Source organism: Eupeodes corollae, chromosome 3, assembly GCF_945859685.1.
Source record: "Eupeodes corollae chromosome 3, idEupCoro1.1, whole genome shotgun sequence".
Classification (NCBI taxonomy): Eukaryota; Metazoa; Arthropoda; class Insecta; order Diptera; family Syrphidae; genus Eupeodes; species Eupeodes corollae.
Window position 1 is genome coordinate 78,649,972 of NC_079149.1, and position 16,057 is coordinate 78,666,028.

The 16,057-nt window shown below is 29.7% G+C and overlaps 1 protein-coding gene across 7 annotated transcripts in view; it reads right to left on the bottom strand.

Moving 5' to 3' along the window:
- Positions 1-11,613, bottom strand: part of LOC129949116 (kinesin-like protein unc-104) — a 40,834-nt gene extending 29,221 nt beyond the window's left edge. For 4 of the 7 annotated variants that reach the window (XM_056060377.1, XM_056060376.1, XM_056060375.1 and 1 more), the window contains exons 1-9: positions 11,051-11,613; positions 4,926-5,059; positions 4,783-4,865; positions 4,475-4,714; positions 4,228-4,412; positions 3,914-4,169; positions 3,289-3,452; positions 3,015-3,154; positions 2,756-2,797 (exon numbers count right to left, since the gene is read on the bottom strand). In XM_056060377.1, coding sequence (XP_055916352.1) covers positions 2,756-2,797; positions 3,015-3,154; positions 3,289-3,452; positions 3,914-4,169; positions 4,228-4,412; positions 4,475-4,714; positions 4,783-4,865; positions 4,926-5,025 — 1,210 coding nt within the window. In that variant the 5' untranslated portion in view covers positions 5,026-5,059; positions 11,051-11,613. The remainder of the gene's footprint in view (positions 1-2,755; positions 2,798-3,014; positions 3,155-3,288; positions 3,453-3,913; positions 4,170-4,227; positions 4,413-4,474; positions 4,715-4,782; positions 4,866-4,925; positions 5,060-11,050) is intronic. The other 3 variants (XM_056060379.1, XM_056060378.1, XM_056060380.1) reach the window with 2 other exon arrangements.
- Positions 11,614-16,057: the final 4,444 nt, after the last annotated feature.

Here is a 16,057-nt window from a genome sequence, read left to right on the forward strand (position 1 = left end):
GCAGCTGAAAGTCAGAGTGCTAATAGTCGAGCTGATCAAACATGGAGGCGAATTATTACAGCAAGTAATTTATGAACTGTGAGAAGATATCAGCAATTATACGAGTATGACATTATATTAAATCTATACGATATTTTCCTCTATCTTCCAAGAGCCCATACTCGGGAAACATAATCGACAAATATCAATGTGGAAAGTCAACAAGCAAGCGATGGGAAAATGTCTAGAATAGAGCATTTCAACATACCATTTCTTTATAGTCTTCAATGCCGACTTTGTCAACATAGCCAGGGTAGAACTTTATAAAGAAATGGGAAAATTCAACATCTCAAACAAACTAGTAAGACTATGCTTGATGTCCTTGGCCAACGTTTTAGTAAAGGCATCTGGATTGCTATTTAGAACCGTTTACATCTGCAAGGCCTGCCGCTCCTTTAACCTGGCTTTGGAGTAAGCCATTCGATTAACATCAAATAAAAGGACAATCCTCAAGAAGTACATACAACTACTGTGTTGTTGGATGATTCCAACAAGCTATACAGAACTCACTTAACTAGATCGAGTGAGCGGCAAAAAACCTGGGACTGCACGTAAATGAGTAAAAACATGGTACATGGTGGCTTTCGTGATATTGGGTCAATAATAGCGGCCGATAGTAACAAAGAAGAAATACACGGGCACCTGCTTAGAGCCAACAGAACCTTCTACATAAGGCCCTTTAGATCAAAAAAATCTCACCAGAAATTCCAACTGCTGCTGTATGGGACTATTGCCCTAATAGTAATCACTTATGGACTCGAGACTGTATTCAAACAAAGACACCTTACCCCCTTAATCGCGTTCAAGAAAAAAGTCTTTCAGTGGAAGGATGGCGTAGTCATGGACGCCTTGAGCATTGGCGTTGCCAACTGGGCTAACAATCTGGAAAGGTGGCAAAGCAAGTTGAATGAGGCACGGACTGGAGTAAGTTTTGTTGAACTTTCCTTTATCTGTATATATTTATAAAATTAAGTATGTTGACATTTTGTGTTCATTCTTTGTCGCAAAATTTTCGAAATTAACAATGATAACCGCTTTCTGTTTTCTTTTTCATCACTGCCAATATAACTCTGCTGATGTCGAAATACTTTAATTTTTCTACTTCACCAAGTGCTGAGAAAAAATTGTATGTTAGCGAATAATTCATTCATTATTAAACGCGCTATAATTGGATGTTATCTAATGCTGATAACATCTAAAGAAGGATCATCCTTTAGATGTCCCTAGAACGTAACCCAAAATTAAAACTTCTATTAATAAAAGAAATTCTAAAGCAATACCTAAAATCAAACTATGCTTTTCGCATTCGAATATAAATAAAGATTGATTGTTTTAAAGTTACTACACCTTATTGACTGAATGGAAAAAAGAAGAAACATCTAAACAAAATCGAAACAAAATCATAAATTTAAATTCTCTTTATTCTTATTATTAATACGAATGCCTTTCGATTCTGAGATGCGGTACCATAATCAGCGAGCGCTAATTAAACATGTCGCAAGTATTTAACTGTCGGTTGCATTTGTGGTTTGGCTGAGTGGTGTAGAAAATAGGTATTTGCGCAAATTGTGGAGAATTGTTACAAATTTCAGATTTTTCTCAACCATGCTCACACGAAAGTGGTGAAAAAACGATGTTTTGGAGAATTGGTATACACAAAAATCTGGTAATCCAAAAAAAAACCTTTAAATTACAGATGCATAAATGTAAGACATTTTATTTTGTAAGCATTCTCTATCCTTAAAATGTTATTGTATTTTTGTGTGTTGTATTGTAGTATGAAAAAAATTTGTTTGAATACAAAAATATAATATGCAAAATTATTGAGGAACTAGGTTAGATTGTTTGGGAAATCATCGCGGACAATATACTGATGATGATAGTGGTAACATTATTTAACTAAAGTTTTTACTCTGTTCGAATGTGTACAGAGCCTTAATTTACAATAAAAAAAGCTAAGTATTTGACTTTAATGCAGATTTGCTGAACAAGAAAGTATTAATGGAATCTATAAAAATTGTAATTATAACTTAGTTTAATTTTATTTCAATCAAACTTTCTTGTTTGCAAAAACCCATGTACTTATATGTATGTAAACGAAAAATATTGCTTAAAAAGTATATGCATTTGATTTATATATCGTATGATCATACACTATTTTTAAACATCGATGATTTTATAGTATATTAGCGAGCGTAATGGGCGGAAGTAGAGACAACGCCAAAGAGAGTTCTCGTCAAGAATTTGGAAAAAGTTCAATATTGAGTGTTTTCAAACAATTAAGAATTTAAAAGTCGATTTTGTGAACTCATAGTTAGTTTTATAACCATTTTAACTTTTTTGTTTTGTGTCGTCTCTACACACACATACAGAATTAAAATTAAAAACTAAAAACTAAAAGCGAAATGAAGAAAAAACACCATACAGGTGTTCATTGGAAACACAAAGAAGCGTAAATGTGGTTTTGAGTTTTTTTTTGGTAGACACAAAAATTATTTGAATAATCACAAAAACTATTGCGTTTACTCTTAAAAAAATACTTTTCTTGTTGGTTTTGTATCAATAAATTACGGCATAAGCATTTGCTAAGGCAAAGAAAATAAAATACCAACAAAAATGCTCCAAGTTGCCGACACAAGAAAGTATAAGTACAGTTTGACCAATTTATTTTGGGTTTAATTTTAATACGGATGCTTCCGATTTCAATTTTACTTACTATTTGGATCTCGCTTCTCACAAACCACTTTACCATCTGGCCCTAAATAAAAATATTGTTCGTGTTTCTTATCTAATTGATTTTAAATAATTTGTTTTTTATTTGTATTTTGTTTCAAAAGGCGTCAAATAGAATTCAAAAATACAATTTAAAAATCAAAAATCAAACATATAAAATTAACATAATTATATATATTAAAAATATTTTACATTTATAAACAAACCAAACTCAATAAAATAAAATCCTTGCAAAAACTTACCTTCTTGAACTTCAATGCCTTCGGCTTTTAGGAGATCGCGAAGTTTTTGAATTTCTTCCTTTAGTTCCCGAATAAGTTTGGCATTGGCATCTTCGTTCACAATAGCCTTGCAGACAATCTGTTTGGCTCGATCGGCATATCTATAAAAGATTAATAAATGCATAATTTAATTTTAATACTTCTTACTTATTCAGCGGCTAGAAAGGGTCTAGTTATCATTATATTAAATTTGCATTTCTGTTTTTTGTAAAAACTAATATACATAAGTACTGACCGTAAAGTACTGAGAGTTTCATCATAATTAATATCAGCTGGTGATATAGCAGCAATCATAGCGGTCTTAGAGTTTCCACCTAAATTTTCACGTAACAGCCAAGTTAAAACCGAGTCGCGATACGGAATAAAGTCTGCCTTTTTTGATTTTTTGCTTTTTGAAGCCTGGAATTTTTCAATTAAAAAACGTAAAACAAATAATTATTCATTTTCTCTAAACATTAACATTACAAACACTATATTTAAACATTATATTCATAGATTTTAAAATATACATATAAACAAAGTTGTTAAATTATTGTTTGTGTAACATGAGTGTTATGTTTTAAAGTTTAAAATTAAAGGTATGAACACTTATAATAAACTCATAAACTATAAAATAGTAATTATTAACTTCAACACCAAACTATACTTACAGACTATTCGTTATTTTAATAGTTTATTTTATTACGATTTATTAAATGAAAGAATGATGAATCCGGATTTCAAAATATTTGCAGTGATTGAAAAATTAAAAATTTGTTTTCAAAGTTTAAAAAATTGGTTTTAATTTGTGTTGTTATTTAATTATCGAGTGAGAGCAGAACTTAAAATGACGAACAAAATATAAACAAAATATTACTTACAATTTCGGCCAAAGCAGAAATGACTTTTCCTAAAGTCGTTAGTGATTTGTTTATATTGGCACCTTCCTTAAGACGTGTGCCTTTGGCACCAGTTGAGTCAGCTCGCTCTGATCCGGCCAAATCGACCAGACTTATTTTCGAAACTTTTTCAGTTGTCAAGTCAGTCATTTCATCATGCCTTCTTTGTGTAAAAAAGATCGTGAATACAGCATGAGATCTTGAACTAGTTTCGTTCATATTAGTAGCTGCAACAGTTCTGTGAAATAATACATACAATTAATAAAAATAAACTTGTTAATAAGAAATCCAAATACCTAGCTTTGTTGCCTTCGTCAATTAAATCGTGAATGTCTTGATAGTCAGTAACAGCCAATTTAGAAAGATCTTCTACATATGGCCCGAGTAAGGGATGCTCCCTTACGCGAAGATTGCCCTTATTTTTTGGGTTCAATAAATCACGTACCCTCTCACAGTAGATTTCCATATATGAAACTTCCACCTTTAAAAAAAAATATGTGGTTTTATATACATGCTTTTTTAAATATATACAAATTTACAAACCGAGTACTTTAATTCACCGGTTTCTGTATCGTGAATCCTTTGAAATAAATCCTTACATATCATGGGGATGATACCTTCTTGACTTTCTTCCTGTTTACCCATCATGGTATAGGACTTCCCAGCACCTGTTTGCCCGTAAGCAAATATGCACACATTGTATCCATCGAATGAATGCTGGAGCATTTCCTCGCCAATATCCTTGTACACCATTTCTTGAGTGGAAAACTCTGGATCTTTGGGCTATAATTTTAAAAATTATATTCATGTAGCAATTTTACAGACAACATTATCTGTTTTAAGATACTTACATTATGGGACCAATAGGAATAATCAAAGTTGAATTGTTTATTGGCTTCATTTGAGTTTGGTGGTACTTTAGGATTCCGAATGCCTGTAATTACCATTATAAGCATTCATTTCAGTAAAATAAATAACAATAAAAACTAATTACATGTAGTAGCCCCACTCATTTCAATAATGCATTTTGATTCTCGAGAAATTTCCCGCGAGTTAAAGGGTCGCACTCGAACCGCCACTTTGACAGACGACATGACGGCGAGAGGCCCTTGGCCTTTTTTTTACTTTCTGAAAAAGAAAAACAAATTATCAAAGAATAATACTATTTCAATTAATTCTCTTAATCATATTAATCATAGCCATTGTTATATATTGATGTATGGTATTTCAGACATGAAAGACTTAGCTAAAGTCAGGATCGTTGTAGCTCAAGTCGTATATAAAAGCAGTTCGTATAAAAGAAAAAGTTATCCTCTACACAAATATTCTGGAATGTTTCAAAAATTCGAAGTATTTCATTTCGCTCTAACAATTATCAATAAAAGTACCAAATTCAGTTTTTGATGGTGTTCCTAATTTTATTTATATATTTCGAAATGCGTAACCGTTCGAGGTCACGGGAATGTATTTTTAAACGTTAAAAAAGAAAACTATTACTTATGCTGTATTCGTTAATTGTTTACTGTCATTTATTGCAAATTACCTTAGCCAATTTCACAACTTATAAGTTCATCTTTATGAAATATCAAGAAAAATATATTAAATTACATGGATATTATGTGTCATGGAGTATCCTTTCTAAATGGTTGCAACACAAAAGCACCTTTAAAACGATGGGTTCGAAAAATACGAAATTCGAACTTGTTATACAAATGCAGAAAAAGGAGCAGGCTTGCCTCAGTAACAAATCGCGTACATAGAAGGGAGAATGAGTGCGATATAAAAAAAGGAATACTATTAAATAGGGAAATCTGCAATAACATTACATTGACATTTGGAGAGAAGTTGTTCTCCAAAACACGAAAATTCATCATCATTTATTATGAAGACTTCGATAACAACTTTGGAGGAGCTTAAAAACAAAAAGAAACGATATGTTGAGTCTGCAACAAAAAATGCATTAAAACTAGACTGCAGAAAATTACATCAGCAATTTGCCTCTGTATTGATGAAAATGGTCCATACATTTCCTATTCCGTAAATAAATACAATCTAAAATGTCACCAGCAGCGTCACTACTGAAAATGTATTTGTTATAAGCACTTAATTCAAGATTACAATTCGTGATTTCCCTTTATTATCTTACATAATCGAGAGTTGAACATCTAAAATTTCGCATTTCTCGATGACTTTGACTTTAATTAATGATTCTTACTAAACATTTATAAGGAATTTCATATACTATGCATTTTTAGATGACCATAATAAAACTTTCATAAAAGACCTCAAATCAACATGAAGTTTATCTTTCGATAAAAGTAAGTTTCGTATCAACTTAAAAATTATCTTTTATTTTGATTAATTTCAAAGTTATATAATGTATCTTTAAAAAACACCCTTTAAATACTCCTACTTAAACAAGTCGCAAGGAGAGCAACCAAGGCTTCAAAACGTTAAAATAGAACCATGTTTATAATATAGTATGGAAAAACTGTCAATGGACTGTATGTCTTTCTGTCCAGATCTTAAGTCTATCTGTGTCCAAATAAATAAATTATCTTAACTACAAATCTAATCTAATATAATTAATTTCTTTATTTATAGCCTTCCTTTTTGGACACTAGGTAGACCAGGTAGTATTTATGTATAATATACATATGTATGTAAGCTAACAAAAACAGTTGGATCGTAGTGGATCGCTAAAGACTTGAATTAAATTTTATATAATATATGTATTGTAACGTGATACCAAATAAATATACAAATAAATATATTTTTTGAAAAAAATTCAATTAACTTTTTTTTATAAATCAAAAAAACTAAAAAAAAAATTTTCACCTCAAAAATTTTACGAATACAAAACGATTTTATCTCCAAAACAATTTTATGTCACGAAAAATAAAATTTGTAAAAAATTTTTTGTTATAAAAAAAAAAACTAAAAAAAACATTACTCAAATTTAGTAAAAATTGCATTTCGTCTCAAATATCTTTTCAAAAATTTTAAATTATGGCTTTCAACTTATTTTATCTTTTAAGAAATATTGTTTTCATCATTTTGAGAAATTTTGAGCAAAATCAAATTGATAGTTTTTTTTTACAAAAAAATAAAAACCTAAACAAAAATTTCGACTCAAATATCTTTTCAAAACTTTGAGAGGCCTTAAACTACTTTTATCTTTAAAAAATATTGTTGTTAATAATTAATAAAATTTTGAGAAAAATCTAAAAATAAAAACTTAAAAGAAAATTTAGCAAAAGTTGGTAAAAATTGATTTTCAAAACAAATATCTTTTAAAAAATTTGAAATTATGCCCAATTAATTTTATCTTATAAGAAATGTTGTTTTCAACATTATGAAAAATCGCATTGACAGTTTTTTTACAAAAAATAAAAACCTAAACACAAAAAATTAATAAAAGTTGGTAAAAGATCATATTCGACTCAAATATCTTTTCAAAACTTTGAGATATTGGCTTTAAAATACTTTTATTTTTTAAAAAATATTTTTGTCAATATTTAGTAAAATTTTGAGAAAAATCGAATTGACAGATTTTTTAACAAACATTAAAAACTTAAAAGAAAATTTAATAAAAGTTGTTATTAATTTATTTTCGACACAAATAGCTTTTCAAAAAGATTTTTGTATTTCATAGAAAATATTGTTTTCGATATTCAACAGTTTTTTTTTATAAAAATCCAACAGTCCGTTTTTTTCAAAAAAAAAAATAATAAAATTTACAAAAAATAGTACAAATTTGGTAAAAATTTATGTTCAGTTCTTGATATCTCTCAAATTAATTTCATTCATCCAATTTGTAAAAATTTGGTAAAAATTTGTTTTGAACTAAAAACTATTTAATAAAACTAGATTTTGAAATTAAACTGTTTCTTGATATGAAAAATATTGTTGGTAATTTTTAAAATTTGTAAGCATAATTCAACTGACAATTTTTTTAGCCCAACACGAAAACCTACAAACTTTTAGGCAAGACAAATTGACAGACGGAACTGGAAGTTATCAGTGTGGGTCGCATCCCAGTTTTTTTTTTGTTTAGTAAAACCAGTTGTACATAATTTTCTACAATATTGGATGCTTTCAAAAGTAAGGAATGTAAATTTGGACCTATTAATGTGTTTTTAGATACGGGGCTTCAAATTGACTATCACGAGCTTCCCGTCTTTGTAAGATGATTCAACTCCATTCAATTCGATTGAAAAATTTAAGATTAGAATTGTCACAATTTATTGTTGCTATAGTGAAATTTTAAAATGGCTCCTAAGAAAATCGAAAATCTAAATAAAAGTATTAAGTTGGCTGTGTTTTAATAGAATTCTTACTTTTCGTCAGAATCATATTTTTTTAATAGAAAAGAGTTAACTTAAAAAATTTTCAATTCGTTTGTGTAACCTTTTTGGGCAGGTTCAGGCAACATAAGGGACTTGAAAGTAAGGCCAATTTCTAGTATCTGATTGATCAGCTGCCAATAAATTGCATTTCAAATAAGACAAGTTTTTTGGAAAATTGACTATCATCTTACATAGATCAAAATTGATTATTTTGACTTTCATTTATCAAAAAACTCTTAGCCGATTCCACCCCTGATTTTACATTAAGGAAATTGAATTCAAAAACTGAAAAGTTTAAAGAGTTGGAGAAAACATTTTTGGTTTCATAGGGGGAGGCACAACTATTTAATGATCTCGGAGTACCAACAGGTAGAGATGAATTAATTCCACTCCTCTGCCATGACAGTCCTATGCACTGACCATTATGCCATGGTTATGTTTCAATTTCTAAGCTTACGTGTTGCATACTCAAGCCATGCTTTGAAGTGTATGGATAGAGAAGAACTAGCGAATGGGTCTTATGAAAATATGCCTTTAAAATGGAGTTTCCAGCATAAAAGCGAACCAAAGTTATCCAAGGTATTTTTACACTTCAGAATTTTTTTCAGAAAGTAGTAAGCTTATATCAAGCGTCAAATTACGATCAGAGGCTCATCATAAGTGCATGTGTTATAATTAACATTTAACTATAACAGAACAAAAAATAAAATGAGAACGTTTACGATAGTAGAGCACTGCTTCTAAACAATGATTTTAATCCCACCTTTAAATTTAAATCTATCGATGAGCAGTTTAAGTTATATAAAATGCTCATTCGACCTAAAGCTACATTCTTCATTCTTCTTTAAAACAAAAAAACTAACATTTTTTTTTTAAATTTGACTATAAAGTGTTACTCATTACCTCTGTGATAAATAGAATCAGTAGTGTGTTAAGAAAATAATGGTTTTAACAAAATTTGAATATCAAAATGTAAAATATTGTTGGAAGGGTTTGTAATGATTGTTAGATTCTGAACAATCTTTTACTTAAGTACTTATTCATAAATCTTAACCCTATAAACACTTAAATTAAAACTTGAATACGGTAAAATTAGTCGTTACACGGTTAGTTACGCAAGCGGGTCCAATCTCTTCCAAAGACATATTTTAGATTTAAAAATTTAGAATTACATCGAAAGCATTATTTTTAAACCATACATAGCTCCAGCTTGTATTTGTTTTATTTTTTTTTTCTATTTTAATTTAAAAATGGCTATATTCTTGCCTAAACTTCACAAAAGACACTTAGCAATTTTAGTTGAGAGACTTTGCTGTCCTAGCACCCAACTCAATTTCTACACAGAGCATGGAATCAGATATTTTCTTCTACTATAAGCAACTATAACAAATTTATTTTATTTTTAAATATTTTTTGTTTTAAACAATCCTTCGGGTTATATCCGTATTATTCAAGCTTGATTTCTTATAATTTTTAACAATGTTAAATATTTAATCATTCAATATTTTATAAAAACAATTATTTAAACAATCTTAAAAACAATGGAAAACAAGTCTTTGTCTTTAAAACGTAACCAGTTTTAGAGAAAATTCACATTTAAAAAGAAAACAAATATTTTGAAAACCTGAACGCAAAAACGTTATTGAGTGTTAGATATGTACATTTAATAAGCACTACGCATATTTTGAACTTTAAAGCACTTGTAGGTGACCAACATCTGTGAAGTTCATCACTAAATATTACTTAGAAGTTTTTATTTAATATTTTATTTTGTTTATATATTTATAATATATATTATTTTATAAATTAAAGAAGAAAACATTCATTAAAATTCTTAAAAAACTCAGTAGCACCAAACAAAGTTCAATAATTTGAAAAAAAATTAATTTAAGAATTTTTAGACTTATTTTTTCATTTAGTGACAACATCAACCATCAATTTCTTAAAATGTTGGTATTAGTATTCCAAGTTCAATTTAGGACATGTATCGGAAATTATGATTAAAAATCCCTTCTTTAAAAACAAACGTCAAAAAGAGTAAATCCTCTATTATGTCCTGCTTCGATATGAACATGTACATACATATAGTATACATATAATATGCAGGTAAAAAAAAATCAAGTACATTATGTACATATAAAATTTGGCATAAATCTTGGAAAGTATTAAATACTGTGCAGGTTTATAATGTAGTATCTATCCCTTTTATAACCTTTTCTAAGCACAAGATTGCTGTTTTGAGAATGAGTCACCGCAGCAAAATTTTTCCAGACTTATAGATTTTTTATGTACTTAAGTACATACTTGGAATTTTACATAATATACATATGAATATATGTTTTGGGTTTGGCGTTATAGGAAAAGCTTTATGTTCTTTGTTTTTGATTCTCATGATGACTAGTTAGATAGACGTGAGTCTAAATTTAAAAAAAATTAATAAACTAACATTTTAAAGAAAATATGAAGTTATGATGAACATATTTTAAAGAGAAGTTTTTAAATTTTGATATGAAATTACAGTAAAAGTGTGTTATGCAAAGCGTGTCAAAACTTTTCTGCACTTTTACTGTTACCCCCGCATTAAGCTTTCAAGAATTTTTCATTTCCCACATTTCTATATGAGTCATAGCAAAAATTGTTTTCGTCGTTTTTTTTTCAGAAAATGGGTGTGGGGTACAACGGTCGTTAGAAAAAAAGGAACAAAGAAAAAAAGGAAATTTTCAAACGACGTAGGTACCTTAAATTTTTTCTTTTTAAAATATGTATTTACCTTAAATGTAAAAAGTTTTAATTTATAATCCTTTTGTTAACCAGATGAGACGTTTCGGGATGATGTTTTTCTTATGAAGACACTATAAAATTTAATCCAATTTTGTATTCGTGGGTAAGAGTGTGTTTAAAAATTGACATTTATTTATTTATTAAATTATTAATTTCTTCCAACTTTTGTTATATTAGCAAAACAATTCGGATACGTTCACAAAACTGTAAAAATAAACATTTTTAACACATTTTTTAATATTCAGGTTTTTACCAGCCTCACACCATGCAGCACTATTTTTCATTTGAACACTTGATGTATTTAAAACTAGAGCTTTTCCTTTCCTTTCTACATCAGTTTTTCACAAGTTTGTTATTATTTTTTTTTTTCTAAATTATATGAGAGAATATTTTACTCTTCACAAATAGCGCATGACTCTTAGGGTTTAGGGTTTATATTATATCTATGAAAAGTTTATACATATGGTAATAAGGAGAGCTACGCAATCAAGTTAGTAATCCATATTATTCTTTTGTATCAAATTTCCGATATACTCACGGGCTTCTTTGTGAAGAAAAAGAAAACTTTTAAAGAAAGGAATTTGAAAAATACATATAAGACTTTTCATGACCTTTATCAATAGTGAGGATTTTTTTTTGTTTTTTCTTTAAATAAAAAAAGTCGTTTTTGTATATTTATCTTTAAACATTTAAATAAACATCAAACTATAAATTTTTACCAATTTCTTTTTAAAACGATAACGAAAAATTTCGATACAAAAATTCAAAATTTTCAATTAATGGGTTTTGAGTTGTCGCAAAAAATAAAACTACTATTAATATTGTTATAAGGAAAGTAGATGTAATGAGTAACCATCCAAAAATGCACATTAGTTTTAATTTTTCAAAACTTTTATTTCATTATAACTCTAATTGTTGTAGATACATGGGGGTTTAAAACTTTTCTTTGTTATCCAATTTTTTTCTCACATTTAAAGTTTTCTTCTTTTTCTGTATAACAAAATCACTTGATTTATATTTATTTTTCGAACTTTTCCGACAAAATTACAAAAAAAAATTTAGGTAATTCGAGTAAATTCTAAACTTTTAAAATTTTCTAAAAAATAAAATATTTTGCAAAAAATATTGCAATCGATCGATTTTTGCTTAAATAATTTTCTATAAGAGAAGTGAACCCAGCCAGGGTTAACTACGTATTAAAAGTCCCTCTCAAAGTCGTTGCTGGTTTATTCGTGAATTTTTGAAAATCTAAGCGAGTGTGCGAAGTCGACTTCTGCGCATAATACAAATATATCGATTTATTACAGTAGAGGTATTGCACTTTTATTACTAAAAACAAAAATACGTATTAAACTTAAACGACAACTTAACTAGAATTCTATTTTTGTTAAATGTTGCTGGTGGCTCTAATATTGTTTTTTTTTTCAATTTTTAAAAGAGCTAAAAACTTACCGGCTCTTAAAAAAATTATTGGATACTCAAGATAGAAATCAACTCATTTCAAAATAAAAAAACACACGTTTACCTTTGTAATTTAGTGTTATCAAAACCTTACATGGTAACAAAAGTTGCATTTTTGAAATTATAAAAAATATTAATAATCATTAAACTTTTCTGTAATTTCCCGATCACAATATTCTCTAAAATAAGCTTTTTAACTACTATTTTTAGTTTTCTTTTTAAAAACTTCTTCTTTTCTATTTTTCTAGACGGGAACACGAATTTTATCCTAATAATGTGCCTTTGCTGCAGATCCTCGAAAAACCCAAGAATATCAAATCTACGCCCACCAACTTTCATCGATTACAAGGCGGCATATGACAGCATCTACAGGAAAGAGCTGTATAGAGCCATGTCTAGTTTTTGCAAACTAGTCCGTTTGTGAAAACGCAAAATTTGGAAAAACTTTAACAGAAATTTTCGTTGTAAAAAAAGACAATAGACAAAAGAATAGTTAGTGCAGAGCTTCAAATTCAACACTAGAGGCACCCTCTTGCAAAAGTCTGTCAAAAGACTAGCAAATTAATACATACACATAATCGCAAGAACTCAGCGTGATGTTTTTGATGGGTTTTTGTGAGTATTGAGGCAGAGGTGTCAAAAATGGGTTTCACAGTTAATGAGAGCTAAACAAAGTGCTGTTATCAAAACCGACGTTTCGATCAAGACGTCACCATCGACAAATATAACTTTGAGTTAGTTAAGGCAGAAGCATGGAATATGACAAAAGCAGATGAAAGCACCTTGTGTCGTTTCGAGAGAAAAGTTCTTCGCGTGATCTACGGTCCCGTATGCAGTGAGAAGGTGAGTGGAGATGAAAAACGAGCTGTACAGCGACGTAGACTTAGCCAGAAGGATAAAAGTCCAACGACTGAGAAGGCTGGGTTACGTAGAGCGCATGGAAACCAATACTCCGGTCCGAAAAGTCTTCGAATCCACACCCACAAGATAGCTCAGTAGAGGAAGACCACGGATTAGTTGACGCGCACAAGTGGAAAGTGACCTCATTTATTTTGGAGTACGCAACTGAAGACATTGCACACATTGCCAGAAGTTTGTTGGGTGAGGCCCTAGTTCACACAGTCCTGTAGTGCCACCTTAAGTAAGTAATGTGCCTTTGCTTCTCAGTTTGCATTAATGGATGTCTAACCGTTCTCGTCAAGATAGGAGATTTCAAAAAAAGATGAAGGCACTAATATTTACTACATACATATATATATGTAACTCTTAATTTTTAAATTCAATTGTTGGTTAAATTTATTGTCGTTGACTCCCAGCTTCTGAAAGTTGTTTTCGATTAGGATCCGTTTCCATAATTTTACTTTTCACTACTTTCAAGATTTTTCCTTATATCTTAATTACCCCTATCGCAGAGTTCCTGCGCTTCGAAAACAAATACATTTACATTGGGCAAGTTCAGCCAGCATAAGGGACTTCATTTGCAGTCAACTTCATTCTTTGAACGTAAATTTTGACCAAGGCAACTAGTCAATTTTTTAAGTGTCATGAATTTCAAATTCAGAACTTTACATCGCAAATCTCTACTTTAAGTTCATAGTAAAAAAAGTACTCACAAAATTACTGTCTTCAAAACACTACTCAGGCAAGTTACAAGTTCACCACGATTTACCACCAAATTTTAGTTATTTCTTTTCCAAATTGACAAGGAATCCTTTTACAGAAAACATTAAAAAAAGTTTTACAGAAAATAAATAAATCATAGAGTTATAAAGTTCAGCTTTCAGTTGAATGAAAAAACATTATCAACTGTCATTTTGATAGAAGTAGACTTGATTTGATAGGTAGGGAGATTTTTCTTGACTAAGTTTCCAGTCAACTTTCCATTAAAGTTGCCTTAATTGGAATATAATTTTTTGGCAGCTGGGCAATCAGTTACTAGAAATTTACCTAACTTTCAATTCCCTTATGTCGTCCAAACCTAACCATTAAATTACTCTTAAATTTTAGTTTCGGAGTTTCAAAACCAGCTGATAAGTCATATGTTCGTTGTTAATCGTTTTTGATCTTGTTTTAGTCGTAAAAAGTGGATACCGTTGCCCTTAAAATCATTCTAATTAATGAAAAAAATATACGAAGAAGCCCAATATAACAAATACAGGGTAAAATTGGTCGCATTCACAAAGCTAGTGGCTACGTCGTAGTCAAGGGACTCTGATTGGCTAAATCTAACTACAAAAGTAGTTGAAATTTCCCCTCCGACGTAGTGTACAAATTTCGGCTACAAAGTAAGTGCACACTGGTTTTGACGTTTCACTATCAGCTGCTCGGCAAGGACACAAGAATTCAAAATGAAATGAATCTTTCGGTATTTAAATACAAATATAAATCAATCATATTATATCTTCTATTTAGTTTTTTGAAAAGAAAAAAAAAACTATTTAAAGTTCTGAAAACACATATGTTTCTTATTTTATATATTTTTATTTGTCAATTATAACAGTTCTGGATTGACTTGCTTTGTAGTACAATTTTGCGTTCACAAAGCTAGTCACTAGCTTTGTGAATGCGACCATTTTAAAGGATGAATTGATGTTTTGAGATAAAGTTCTTGTTGATATTAGCAATTATTGAGGTAAAAGCTTTGAAGAAGCTATAGAACACTACTAACAACAACGTCAATGTCTTATAACTTCCTGTTAAGGGATTTTCGAAAATCTTTGGGCAACAATACTGAGCATTTTTAAAGGCCATTGGAACTGAATCTTATTTGTAATTACTTTATTTGCCCTTTAATAAAAAAAAAATACGAACTTCACGAACTCCAAATTTCGTACCAATTTATTTTGTACGAAGCGACACGGGAGAAATCAACTTTTTTCAGAGTTCGTACCACGAACGGCGGGGTCTGCGATAAGGTTAAATAAATTTTAAAATATTGAATCGATAGGTGGCGCAAGAGATACAAATTTGGACATGGAGTCATTTTCCGGATCACCTGTTAGCTCACGATTTCAAGGCTAAAATTGATATCAAATGATATATATATGGAATCTTATACTAAAAACTAAAAAATAGCGTTAGCTAAGAAACCACATAGAATAAAACCAAGTAGCAAGAACTATTTTCCATTATACCTTTCAATTGTGTTCAAGTTAGTTAATTAATAATCCAAGTTTCCCCTTCGAGTGCTGATAATAATAGCTTCTCGAAATGATAAGCTTTGTATAAGTGTTGCAAAGTTAATTTGTTTCAATTACAATTACAAGTAATAAAAATGTATGTATTGTAATGGAAAAAGGTCAATTACTAATTACTAACGTAACAAGCTGATCCTAACAGTCAAAACGAAATTATTTTAATAATAGAGTATAGATTATGAAGGCATTCTCAGAAAGAGAAGAGTAGAGGACATTTTATCATGAACTTACTTTCTAGATGGTAAGTGCGTTGGACTGTCATGCAAGGGGTCTTGGTTTCTTTTTTGCTGGTACTGCCTCTTGCGAGGAATTGACAAATTCTCCAAGAGTAATTCTTG